Genomic DNA, 14,508 nt, shown 5'->3' on the forward strand with positions numbered 1-14,508 from the left:
CAGGATGGAAATGGAAATGCCTTCAAGGGCAATGGGATGATCAGTTCTCCAGACTGTATCTCCTCAAGCCTCACCCTGGGTCCTTGGCTATCTTGCTCTTCTTCCTCCAAATTGAAACTGTCGAAAGGCTTAGTGATTCATGATGTAATGGAAGGAAAAAGAAAAGGGAATGGTGATTGAATCATCAGTTGGGCCATCCCAGTGCCCACTAGAGGAAAGAACAAAGTGACCCAACTCTGCTTGCCTATAACCCAGGGAGGGAGACTGGCTGTATGCAAATATGTTGGTGTCAATGGATTCAGCAGCCAACTTTGCCACATGGAGAAGTCCAGGGGGCTGGAAGTCAGTAGGGCTCCTTCTAGCCTCAGTCTGAGTAGATTATGAAACCTGAAAAGGTACTATATTTGTTGTTGTTGCCCCCGTGGGCTTTGCCTCCATCAAGCTTGATGAAAACTTCATCCCCGGCATCCAGGTGCAGGATGACACTGTTGCTAGCATAGTCGTAGTTCTGATCAGCATCCTGCGCAATGGCACTGGCCCGCACCTAGGAGAGGAAAGGGCATAGGCAGGTTGGAGAGAAAGACGGGGGGAGGGAGGGGGAGAGGAAGCAAAAGGTGAAATAGTGGCAGCAACGAAAGTTCTCAAAGCAATGAAAGTTCTCAAAATTCTCAAAGAAAGGGCCAGGATCTGAAAACATTGGAGGAGGACTGCATCTCTGCTGCATCATTCCTATTTAGTTTATGGCTTCCAAAGCAGCCCATTTTAATTCTCTTTAATAAGGGAAAAATGGAGCCATAGTAACCTTTCACTGCAGACTGCTAGCTTGATGTCTGATTTGGGAATATAGTGCTAAATTTCTCCAGGGTAGAAAGCTGTGTAACAACCACTAAGTATGAATATGCTCTTGGGTGCTATTTAGTATGGCCAAGAAATAGTATCTTGAGGCTTCAAGGCAAATGAAGATGAGACCGGTACTAGGGCTGGCATCTGTGAAAGAGGCCCTCCCCCTGCTACTAGAGCCACCCCCAGCAGAGAACCTCTTTGCTCCAGTCATCCTTCAGTTTGGGAGTACAGTACAATCAGCAACTGTGCGGTTGCTTGTCTTCTAGAACTGTGAGCCAGGGGGTCACCAGAATGGCAGTAGGGATGGGGGTTGCTGCTGCTACTACTACATCAACTTGCCCCTGGATGAAAGAGAGGGGATCCACAGAAAGGATGAGAGCTGGGGGACAACATTAAACCTCTTGATCCTCAAGCCTTTATAAATTGAGCCAGGTCTTCCCTGCAAACAGCCAATCAAGAGATGTCTCCAAGGGTCCCCAAACCGTGGAGACATCTCTTGATTGGCTGTATGCAGGGAAGACCTGGCTCAATTTATAAGGGCTCCCATTAATCTTTATGGGAAAAATAAAACTTCCAGTTTCATTTGGAACCACTATTCCAACCAGGAAACTGGGGTCACCAGAAGTGGGATACAAGTCTTGAAGGCATCCTTTCACCTTTGCATATTTTTGCCATCCAATTCTATGAGAGAAAAAGAGAAACACTTTCCTCAAGGAAAAGGTAAAGGTATGTGAGGGTGACCTTGGAGAACAGAGGGAAGAGATGCCGCCTAGGGAACAATCAGATAAAGGGAAAGGGAATCCCCGAGAGGGTAACCATCTAAAGAGGAAACTTAGGAAAGACCCACCCTGACCTCTCAAGCAATAAACAGGGAGAGCAGGAGATCTGCACTTTCAGATTTGCAGGATTCTGTTAATGTAGCCTTACAATAAAGTAGAATTAGCTCATCTAGTCGTGTTTCCTGTCTGGTTTACCTGGAAGGGCTGGCAAGGTATGAGCAAAACGAGACTTTACTGACAGTTCTAACAATAATCAGTTTAGCCTCGAGTGGCAGGGATTGCAATGCACCTGTTTTATTTAGCACAGAATCTTGCTCTACCTTGAAACTGGATGGTCTGGCCTTTGCCAAAGGGTACCCTAAGTATATGTATGCAAGCGTATGTATGTATATGCAAATATATGTATCATAATGTATGGTATCAGCCACCCCTAAAATATACAGCCCTCCTCCCTCTACACCTCCTATATTATCTACCAAGAGGGCATGTCATAAATACATCAGAGAACTGAGACACTCACTAAAGAAAGTAGTATATTCTAGAATGCATTTATAGGTGGTAGGGTTTATAACCTTGGGAAAGGTGTTTCCAATAAGGCTGTAAACATTTGGACAGTGACTAGAGGGCAGTGAAGAGATACACAAATGCTAACTCTTTGCTGCCATCTAGTGGTCATCTAGATTTTTTCAGCCCAGATCTGGTACCCCTGATTCTTAACAACTCCAAGCTTTGTAAATGATCTGTGTTCTTTGACCCTTTACTCCGTGTGTTAGGGATTCAAACCCAGTACTTACTGCTTTGCCAGCGACCAAAGAAGTTGTTGGCCTGACTTCTGTGCCACTGCAACCCCATCTTTACAAAGAACCAGGGGAGGTATTGCGGCTGTCAAGTCAAGAAAATCAGGGCACCCACATCTGTTCTATAAGACTGTTGATTTTAGCCTAGCTTTTTAATTGGCACTAAAGATGGAAGAGTAGATTTGACATGGGGCTCAAAATCCAACCTCCGCACATAAGAATAGAGGAGTCCCCAATTTGAACACAGCCTCCACTTTGAGCAGTACCTGATACAACCACCTGCCTCTCTGCAAGTCCAATTCAGGCATATCCTCCACGCCAGAAAATCTGCTAGAATGACACCTTTGCCTTGATCATCTACAGGACTTCAACTCTGGGGTTGTGTTTGCCTGGTACACTGATCTATAAGCTGGCCAACCCCATTCTAGCCTTGTGGGTCACACAAATCCAGCCTCTGAAGTCAGCTGTTGGTTCAGGATGTTGTATGAGCTCAGAAAATTAGGTGAAATGGTGTAAATGAGTTGTTTTGTGAGATCACAGCCTGTGTGTTATTTGCACAGGGTTTCTCCTTTTGGTTCATGGATCCCTCTGCCTCATATTTCCCCAAAGACATCTGAGGCTGAGAGAACAGAGGTAACATGAGCTCTCTGAGTTTTTATATCAGAGCTTTTCAAATATTTCCCAGAGGCTCCTTCAGTATTTAGAAAGAGCACTCCCTACTCCCTCAAAAACTCCCAAACCAACCAATTTATTTTCAAAACAAGCAGTTGGGGGCTTGCCTGTCACTAGCCTGATCAACTTGTTAGTCAGGCACAGATGGAGCTGCTCTGGGCTGCTCACTGGCTCTCACCCCTGGCTTGGAGCCAGGACAGACAGGACTTTCCCCACCCCCCAGCTCATGTCCAAAGACACAGAAGCAGCTGTGGAAAGAGGCATCCATTTTTCACAGGTTTTACTGTAGTTAAAATTGAACCTAAACCTATTTTATGGTTGAAGTGGGAATACCCTCCATTTTTAGTACAATACACTTTTAATTACAACCAGAAACATGAAGGAACTGGAGAGGGAATTTACCATTCATTCCTTATGGAAGTACCAAATTGGACATATCTGAAAATATAAGCAGATTCCCTTTAATATCCATTGTGTCAGGAGACTTATTAGCCACAGGGACTATTACTACTTTTTGCAGAAAATAACCAAGGGGGTAAGATCACAGAGGTTAAAAATAACAACAGAACATTCATTGCTGATATTTGTGGGTTCTGTGAAACCATTATAATATGTTTTCTTTCTTTTGCCTCCAAGAGAGGAAATCATTATGTCAGTGATTGTGCTGCAGGCTATAGAACATGTTCAGAATCTATTGCATCTATCAGAATTTTCACAGCTTAATGTTTTAGCTTTTTTCTAAGTAACAAGATTATAGTCCCAAGTAACAAGATATATAGAATAAAGGAACAAATGTTAAATTTTGAAGCTAACAGAAAACAAGCTTTCATAGGTGGGTTTCAAATTTTTAATATGCCCATGTGAGCCCATTCTTTTTGTTATATTTTCCTTAAATCACCTTCTGAACATTTTTCGGCAATAAGATGCAGTTGGAGGAAAAGCAGAATAACACAAAAATCTCACCGGATATCTATATTAAGACCAAAAAGTGACCTTTCACTTTGGTGAATGAAATTAAACCCCATTTTTAAAAATCAATTGTTGATTTTTTTTCTGGCCCCAAACTGCTAATCCTAGCTGAGGCGAGTTCCAGAGTACAGCACATCCAGAGCATTCAAGGACCTATAATGATACTGATTACGATCCTGCTGTGATGGCTGAGGTATAATAAGCATTATTATTATGGAGGGAAAACACAATAGTTAACCCTGTGACTCCTCTTGTGCGGCCTGCAGGATTTCAGTGGAGCAGAAAGGCAAAGATGCTTTAATAGATAGGACGATTCTCTGAAGGTCCACCCCCGAATACATTCAATATGCAACTGAGCCAACAGCAGCATGTCTGTGCGCATTTGTGGAGATCATTTGCTTATTCTTGATAATGTGCCAAAGTGGGGCAGCAATCAAGTAGCATAGTGTTGGACTAGAAGGGGAAAGATCCAGTTCAAATAGATCTACCCTTAGCTACTGAAGCACACTAGCTGAGGTTGGGCCAGTCACTCTGTCTCAGCCTAACCCACCTCTTCAGACTGTTGTGGTGCAGAAAAATGGGAGGAAGGAACACTTACATACACTGCCTTGTACTCACTACAGAAAAGCATGACTTATATCTGATAAATAAATAAGTAATTGAACAATGTTAATTATATTACCAAAACAGTTCATTCAAAACCATGTACTGTACACAGAAGTCTGCTATGGATGGCCATTTCATTATTCATCATGTATCATAAGGGGTGCAGTAGAGTTGAGATGAGTCAAATGGGTATGAGCTGTTCAGGCTTTGCTGTGGAAACTACTTGGGTGACAGGAATTTGGTTCCAGGGCCTGAAAGGGGAAGAAATAAGGATGCTTCTATACATACTGTAGAAGGAAAGAGAGGGGAAAGAGACAGGGGCTTCTTACCAAACAAAGGGAAGCCTGAAAGGAAATCATGGAATTGGAAACCTTCCAAAGGGAGCGGGGTGGGGGCTATTCTATGGGGTAAAGAGGAAGAAACAAAACTTCATGTTGGAGAAAAAGGAATGTGAGTGCAAGGCACTTGAGATAGGGTCTCCACCAGACACAGACTCACTTTTTTATTTATTTATGCAGTTCATCTACTGCTTCAGTTCTCATGAACTCCAGGAGATACTAAAATAGCAATAAGAATAAAAATACATTTTCAAACGTCAATAGCATCAAATAATAAAGAAAATATACACACACAGACAGAGAAGCAGAAGTTAGCCCGGAAGCTGTTGGTAGAAAAGGAGAAAGCTAAGGAGCTGGTCAAAGCTTTATAGGGAGACAGGAATATTAATAATATTATCACAGGAAGGCAGGTAATATCCCAAACCTTTTCTCCCTGGGGCACTATGCGTGACCTGGTGGCATACCTCCCGGCAGCCAAGGTGCAAAGGAGGTGACTTGGCTGGCAGTTTCCACCTGTGAAGGGAATTAGGGAGAATCAAGGCCAAAGGGATGAGAAACACCCCGGGTGGGTCAGCGGGGAATGACCTGTGACCAGCCGAGCCACAGAGCAAATTCAGCTGACAGACCTGGGCAGGTTAGCAAAGAGGAGGTGCGAGATGAATCAAGCAGGGCCAAGAGGAGCAGAGGGAGAACTGCTCTGTGAAACTTCATGCAAAGCAGCTAAAGCTGTGAACAAAGTTATTTGGAGGCGGGGAGGGAGAGTTAGGTTGTGTGAATATGTATTGTGCTTCTAAAATGGACTGCCTGCTTTTTTTACAGCCTTTCTGGCCATTGGGTAGAGGGAAAAGATGCGTGTGCGCACGCACACACAGACCATCCATCCTCTATGTCATTGTTTCTCAGCCTTGGCAAGTTTAAGATGGGTGGGTTTCAACTCCCAGAATTCTGGGAGTTGAAGTCCACTCATCTTAAACTCACCAAGGTTGAGAAACACTGCTCTATGTGAGTTCTTTAGGTCTGAGGGATGCATACCAGTTGAGTTCAATGGGTGTTACAGTACTGTTGTTTATAGTTAATGTACCTGGGAACCTATGTAATAATGTCTGTATTCAATGTATTCAAGTGATTTCCCTCTATATTGTTTTCACTGTTGTTCTGTTTCCCCCACCCCACCCAAGTCTAGTTGTGCTGTGTTGTGATTTACATTTAAAATTAAATTACAGATTTAAAATACAATTGCAGAACGAACTTCTCCAAAATGGACTAGCAAAAGAGCTACTAAGAGAGTAAGGGCTACTGGGTCTTTAATAAGTTCTTTGCAGCTTTCATCTCTGCTGCTATTGCTTCAAAAACCAGAGTGTTAATTAACAGTCTCTTAATTTTTATCCTCATTATTCAATTCCTGCTGCCTGTGAAGATCACTTTATTTCCTGTTTTCTCTTCACTGTTTTTCCTTGTTATTTTGAAAAGCTACAATCATTTCACCATTAAAAAAATGTGAGGAAACTCATAATTAAGCCCCCTTCTGGCAGGAACAAGAAATGATTACTTAAAAGGTGAAGTTCAGAGAGAATTAATCAGCAATTCTGCTGCTTAGGTAAAAAGGAAGAAATAAATGGAACAGAAAGAAGAAGTTACTAAAGCATGTTGTAGAAGATCATTTTAAGTGGCTTTTGTTTCTGATAAAACATGATGTAAAAATAATGGATGTAAGAGGCCCAGGGAGACAGCTGGGTTTTTAAAAAATTATTTATTTTAAACAGATACTTAATAGCACAATCATGAAGAGAAAAAAAAGAGAAAAGATAAATAAAAAGAGATTTACTTTTTGCAGTATTATCTAATGTTACCTTGAAATTTCTTGTTCAGTTTTACACAGATAATACTGCATATAATCTTACTATTACTTGAATTGAATGATCATTAATAAATGTAGCCACTATAGAATCGATCAGAATAAATAATAACATTTTCTATCAAATTTAAAATCTATCCTTATTATAACAAAACAGGCAAGTTCTAATGTTTTAAACCCTTATGTTAAGAAAAACCCAAACTTCAGATGTGGTACAAGTCCATGTGCAGAATTATAATCCATAAATGGTTTCCAAGTTAAGTTAAATGCTATATCAGACTTGTTTTTCAAAGACGAAGTTATTTTTCACATTGATGAATACTCCTACAACTTAGTCTGTCATTCTTCTAAAGAAGGAATTATGTGTGGTTTCTAGTAAGTATCCTGGCAGCGGTTATTATATACAATGCCAAATCAATATAATTTGTAGAGGTATAAGGGTGACTGATGGACCCTGATGGGCTTCAGAGGGAGCTGGAGGTTGCTCCTGTGGATCTGCTGCATGGTCCATCTGAAGCCTTGGTGGCCATTTGGAATAGGAGGGCTGCTGAGGCCTTGGATCAGACCACACCTATGCGACCTCTCCCCTCTCATGGATCCTGTCATTCTCCATAGTTTACGGATGAATTGAGGGAGATGAAATGAGAAAAGAGACATCTAGAGTGCTGCTGGTGCATGAGGGTCACACTTGACTGAATACAGGTTAGAGCTGCTATTAAGGCCTACCCCAAGGCAGTAAGGGCAGCAAAGCAGCAATATTTCTCCTCCCTTATTGCGTTTGCAGATAGTCGCCCCGTAGCCTTGTTTCAGGTGACTCGAGCCTTCTTGGGTAGAGGGGGCTTGGAGATATTCTTACAGGGCCGTGCGGAAGAATTGCTCAGCATCTGTTGGACAGAGTCACCCAAATTCGTTCTCAGCTGGACGCCGGCCTTACTGCAGGTCTTACAGAGGTGCCCAGGGCAGATTCTTGCCCTGTTATCTGGGATCGAGGTTTGAACCTGGAGTTTGAACTGTTGAGCCTGAGGAAGTGGACAGGATTCTTAGGACTGTGAGCTTGGCCACCTGCTCTTTAGATCTATGCCCCTCCTGGCTAGTTAAAGCTGCCTGGAGGGTGTTGTGTGGGTGGGTTGTAGTAGTAGGGAATTCTTCCTTGAGTGAGGGGGTTGTTCCTCTGCTTCTTAAGGAGGCATTGGTTCACCCCCACCTCAAGAAACCACCTCTGGATCCCACCATACTGAACAATTTTCACCCAGTATCTCACCTCCCCTTTTGGGGGAAGTGATTGAGAAGGTGGTCATGCAGCAGCTTCAGAGAGCTCTGCATGAAGCAGATTATCTAGACCCCTTTCAGTCAGAATTCAGACCTGGGTATGGGACAGAAACTGCATTGGTTGCACTTTTAGAAGATCTCTGATGGGAGTGGGATGGAGGTTGTGCATCCATCCTTGTTGTTCTTGACCCCTCAGCAGCCTTTGATACCATTGACCATGGTATCCTTCTGGACTGGCTCTGGGGATTGGGGGTGGGAGGCATTGTGTTGTGCTGGTTCTCCTCCTTTCTCTGGGATCGGTCCCAGTCAGTGGTGATTGGGTAGGAGAGATCCCACCTTTGGTCCCTACTTTGTGAGGTTCTGCAGGGGTCGGTGCTCTCTCCTCTCCTATTTAGCATCTACATGAGGCCACTGGATGAGATCACCCATTGCCATGGGGTACAGTATCATCAGTACTCTGATGATACCCAACTATATCTTTCTGCCCCTGGTGAATTAAGCAATGCTGTTGATGCCCAATCTCACTGCCTAGAGGCTGTAGGGGCCTGGATGGGGACCAACAGGCTTCAACTGAACCCTGACAAGTCTGTATGGGTTTGGGTTTGGGGGTCTTCCAGTTAAGGGACTATGCCATCTTTGGCACTGGATGGGGTTGCGCTGCCCCAAACAGCCCCAGTGCGCAATCTGGGGGTCCTCGTAGAAAAGCAGATGGCAGCTGTGGCTAGGAGGGCCTTTGCACAGCTTTGTGTTGTGCACCAGCTGTGCCTGTTCCGGGATCAGGAGGGTCTGCTCACAGTCACTCATGCCCTGGTCATGTAGACTATTGCAACACGCTCTGCATTGGGCTGCCCTTGAAGAGTATTTGGAAGCTTCAGCTGGTGCAAAATGTGACAACGTAGGCAGTTGTGTGTGACGCTAAAATGGCAGGCACACATGACACCTCTGCTCCGCGAGCTGCATTGGTTGCCAGTTTGTTTCCAGGTGCAATTCAAGGTGCTGGTTTTGACCTTTAAAGCCCTTCATGGCATGGGGCCGGGTTATTTGAGAGACCGCCTCTCCCTGATTACATCTGCCCCTCCCATTAGGTCCAGCAGAAGAGACACGCTGCGCGTCCCACCCACTAAGGAGTTCCATCTGGCAGGACCCAAGAGGCAGGCCTTTTCTGCTGTGGCAGCCACCCTGTGGAACATCATCCCCCCCGAGAAGAGACTGGCCCCGTCCCTGATATCCTTCAGGAAGTCCCTTAAAACATGGTTGTGCCAACAGGCCTGGGGGTCTCAAAGCAGTGATGAATTAGTGAGATGGCTTTATTGTCCATAACGATAACTCTCTCTGCTACTCCGTTGTAGTAACTTTGTGTTTTAATTGTTGAAGTAACTTTTAATTGCTAGTCTTTCATTATCTTTTTTAATATACACTGCCCAGAGTCACAAATCTGTGAGATGGGTAGCTATATAAATATGATGTGTAAATAAATAAATAAATACTTCTTGACGTTCTAGTGATTCATCTTCATCTAACTCAAGATACTCTTTAAGTAAATGTTCCATTTGCCTTTCTAAATAATCTCTTCTAAAATCTTCTGGTATTCCTCCAAACTTTAAATTATTTCTGCACAATTTTGTTTCTGCCATTTACAGTCTGGCTTCTTCTTTATCTCTGACCTTTAAATTCTCTGTTCTGAGGATAATTCATGCATATCTGTGATATGTTTATCATACTGTTCTAGCTATGTCATTAATTTATTATATTTATCATTGAAATAAATCTTTAAAGAACCAGTTTAGCTTCTGGGTCTTGCTGTTTTTTTGAATCGGTTTAATTATATTATCTTCCAATTTTAAAACATTTAACTCATGTTTTTTTGAAATGTACTCAGTTCATGTATAACTACAGTGACGGTACGTCCTTCATTATAAAGGACGATCCTTTACTGTGTTTCAGAAAGCTGTCCTTTGGATTTACTTTATTTATTTATTTTCTTGGTTCTGCTCTTGAATTTTCCTTTTTAAGCAAAGTCATAAACTATTTTTTTCATCCTTATGAACCTCTTTTAGATTTGCCCCTTTTCCAGTTTTGTCCTTTATTTTTTCCAGGACAATATGGTCACTGTACATATAACTGTTCCTCCCATCCTTCAGACAACAGAGCCACACGCCAGCTTAAACCGCACTGCCTGAACTGAGCTTTATTGGGCTTCAACAGTGGGGCAGGCAAGCGAAGCTGTCTCTACCGAGATAATGCAGGACGGTTTCAGAGCAGTGATTGGTAGATCCACAGCTTCCATTCCTCTCCTACCCAGCGCCACCTGCTGGTGAGAGAAATAACTACCAATCATTGCCCAGATTAGGGAAAGTGGCAGGGCATGACTGGGGGGACGTGGGGTGCTCTTTTTTGCTTCATCCCTTGCCCAACTGGCCAGTCCATCAGAAATCTGGGTGGGTGGGTGGGAGTGATGCTGTTTTGTGACAAAAACAATAACTTGCCTCCTCCTTTCCTTCACTTCTATTGTAATTTTCAAATTACTTCTATTTCTTCTTTTGTGCAGGAGAACACAGTCTTGGAGAGTCTCTCAAAGATTACTGAATCTCTCAAAGATATGAGTCTCTATAACAGTGTTTCTCAACCTTGGCAGCTTGAAGATGTGTGGACTTCAACTCCCAGAATTCCCCAGCCAGCACAGCTCTTTGAGAGAATTCTGAGAGTCAAAGTCCACTAGAATTCTGAGAGTTGAAGTCCATACATCTTCAAGTTGCCGAGGTTGAGAAACGTTGCTCTATAAGCTATTTATACATTTCTGCAGCAAACTAGTCAAACTTGGCATTTACTTACTAATCCATGACCTCTCTGATCCTCTGCATATTTACTCAGAAGTAAGTCTCATTAATGCAGCAAAGCTCACTCATGCAAAGAGCACTCACTAAACCAACCTAAATCAATGAAGAGCTTTCTCAAGGAAGTCTCTTTATATACAGCATATATTTCATACACCTATGGATTTATAGATTTATAAAGGGGATGATTTATCAGTATTTTTTAAAGCATCCACACCAGGGTTCTGCGAGAGGTCACTAGGGATTCCCTGGGAGATCACGATTTATTTAAAAAATGATTTCAAACTCGGGCAACTTCACATTAAAGAGGTAAGTTTCATTCTTGATTTTTAGTTTAAGAACACTGTTAATGACTATATACAGGCCTAGACATGAAACAAATATAATGATTTTGTAACTTCTGGCCTATATTTGAGTCTGAATGTGCAGGGGTTCCCCGAGGCCTGAAAAATATTTCAAGGTGTCATGTTCCCATTTCAATGTGCTGTTAACATTGTAACGTTTCACATGTCATCTTCTGTTCCGTGTTCCTTCACCCTGGGTTTTTCCATTCCTTCCCCCTCCGTTGTTTTGAGGGCTTGGAATGTATGTTTGGGTTTGCGCTCCTGCTCAAGGTTACTTTCCCAGGCGCGTCTAACGGCTTCTAGCACCTGGGAGGGGGAGCGCCCTGACGAGGGATGGGGCGGAACTTGCTCACAGGCAAGGCTTTTAAGTTTGTATTTGGCGCGCTTTTGCTCATTCTCAGCTTTCTCTGTATTTGCATACTATTCCTTTAATAAATCAGTTATCTTTAAGCCCGAGCTTGTGAGACTGAGTATTTGGGATTAGGCAACCGTTACATAAAGCTGAGAATCATTTCATCCATTTTCCGCTAGCCCCATCCAATCGTTGGATAAGAGGGAACGCTAGCGATGACCGAACATCAGCTTCGCGCAAGTGATGGAAGCGAGGAGGAGCGGGAGGCGGCAAGGATCCGACCAGCTCTAACCTCGAGAGCGCAAAGAGCAGCACGTCGGGAGTTGCGGGATGTCCAACTAGATGAGCTGCTGATATCCATGCAGGAGAGCCTCAGGAGTGAACATAAAACTGTTATGGAAAGAGCACCGGGGAGGGGGTCTCCACAATTATCCTGGGAGCCCGAAGTCCCCTTGTCACCGAGGGTGGTGGTAACCAACCAACCCCTGGAAGAGCCGGTCACTCCAGCTCGTATGAGGGCATTAGAGGATAAAATGGATCTAATAGTGACAATCCTTAAGGATCTACCCAGAGATGCAGAGCCCACCCCGGAGGATTGGAAGAGCCGTCACAGTACCCCAGGCACAGTACCCTACCAACCAGGGGGAGAAGCAAGACTCGATCAGCCCGTCAGGCGGGGGGGCGAGAGGCAAGACCCCCTAGGGATCGGCCACCCATGGGGGCTCGGCGTACGCTGACATTCGCGGAACCGCCACAGCCAGCTGAGCCGGCAAGAAACTTCCCACCATTTGGAGTAAAGTTTGATGGGGATCCCACTACGCTCTCCTTCTTTATCACTAATGCCAAGCATTATATGGAAGATTGGGGCCGGAACTTTCGGTCAGAACATGGCAAAATCAATTTCATCGCCAACAAACTGAGAGGAAGGGCAGCTGATTGGTATGTGCAACTGTGCCAGGCTGAGGCAACTGAGTTAGAGGACTTCGAGGACTTTTTGTGGGCACTTAAACAGCATTTCGAAGACCCTCTAGCCCAAGAAACAGCTAAAAATGCCCTGAGGAAACTCTACCAAGGGTCCCTCTCAGTTGCCAATTATGCGTTGGAATTTAAAGCTTTGTCGGGGAAAGTGGAAGACTGGTCTGAGCCAACCTTAATTGAAATGTTTAAGCAGGGGCTAGAACCAGAAATCCTTCGCTGGGCACTAGGAAGAGATGATCCCAAAACGCTGTATGGGTGGATTCAGTTGGCGGGCAGCGCAGAAAATGCCCTGCAAACCTATGCCCATACCAAAGAGCTTAGACAATCGCGTCTTGCTAGAGGAGCGCGCACATCTGGACTTGCCAGCCGCCCCAAACCGAAAACCTGGGAAGAAGAAAGGGAACGACGATTCTCCAAAGGTCAGTGCCTGAGATGTGGGAAAGAAGGGCATCGAGCCACGTCGTGCCCGAGACGCCGTCCAGAGGAACGACAGACGAAACCTACAGTAAAGTCGCCTGCTCCTGCTCCACCGCGGAAACTGAAAGCGGCCGTCGCAGAACTGGACCCCCCAGAACTACCCTTCGGAGAAGAGGAAGAAGAGTTGCAATTCGAGCAGCCGGCGGGAAAAGCCTACCACCTGCCCTGAAGGGCGCCCTAGGGCAGATGGAAGAAACCGGGCGTAACCACGATTTGGTGAGTGGAAATTTCCCCACACTGACTGTTAAAGTTAAACTGAGCTCAAAAACCAAAACTGTGGAAGTTTGGGCCATGCTAGACTCGGGCTGCTCCCGTTCCCTTATGCACCCTGATGTCGTAGCGGCTCTGGAACTGCCCACGTTTCCTTTACCAAGACCCATGATCTTCACCCAATTGGATGGAACTATGGCGGGAGGGAAAGCAGTCAATCATTCCACGGGACTGGTCGCCTTGCAGATGGGCTCCCATCAGGAAAAGCTGCCATTTGTGGTAGCTCCAGTGGGGGGTCCTCTGGTTATCCTGGGGATGCCTTGGTTTGTGCAACAAAACCCTTTTATCAACTGGCTACATAGAACTGTGACTTTTGCAGATGGATTTTACAAAGTACCCGAAAAAGACCTACTGGAAGACATGGAGGGTGGAGGGGCAGCGTATACTACTGTGCAAACGCTTCAACCTCTTGAGGGACTACCCAATCAGTATCAGGATTTTGCTGAGGTATTTGGGGAAAAGGAAGCAGATCGCTTGCCACCCCACCGAAAAACGGACTGTGCCATTGAATTTTTACCAAACGTAAAATTGCCTCACCCAAAAATATACCCCATGTCTCCCAAAGAGCTCACTACGCTAAGGGAGTTCATTGACAAAAACCTGGCTAGGGGTTTCATTGAGCCTGCTAATTCCCGGGTAGGAGCCCCTGTCCTATTCAGGCCAAAAAAGGATGGGTCATTAAGGCTTTGTACCGATTTTCGCGGGCTCAATGCGGTCTCAATATTAAATAAATATCCTTTGCCCCTGATCAAAGATATGTTATCACATCTGGCCAGAGGCAAAATCTTCTCAAAACTGGATTTGAGGGAAGCCTATTTTCGTATTCGCATAAGGGAAGGGGATGAGTGGAAAACAGCCTTTAACTGTCCTCTTGGAGCTTTCCAATACAAAGTCTTACCCTTTGGTTTATCCGGAGCACCTGGGGTCTTTATGCAACTAATCAATGAGGTCTTGCATGACCACCTATTTAAGGGGGTACTGGCATACTTGGATGATGTATTGATTTATACTGAAACCATGTCAGAACATATCCACTTGGTGCGTCAGGTACTGGCCAAATTGAAAAAAGCAGAGTTGTACGCTAAACTGTCAAAATGTGCCTTTCATCAGTCACAAATTGATTAC

General features: G+C 44.4%; 1 protein-coding gene across 1 annotated transcript in view; it reads right to left on the reverse strand.

The window, feature by feature from the left end:
- Window positions 1-318: 318 nt before the first annotated feature.
- Window positions 319-14,508, reverse strand: part of C1QL1 (complement C1q like 1) — a 47,121-nt gene continuing 32,931 nt past the window's right edge. The window contains exon 2 of the mRNA XM_063301980.1: window positions 319-544. Within this exon, the coding sequence (XP_063158050.1) occupies window positions 365-544 (180 nt within the window). The 3' untranslated portion in view covers window positions 319-364. The remainder of the gene's footprint in view (window positions 545-14,508) is intronic.

Source organism: Candoia aspera, chromosome 4, assembly GCF_035149785.1.
Source record: "Candoia aspera isolate rCanAsp1 chromosome 4, rCanAsp1.hap2, whole genome shotgun sequence".
Lineage (NCBI taxonomy): Eukaryota > Metazoa > Chordata > Lepidosauria > Squamata > Boidae > Candoia > Candoia aspera.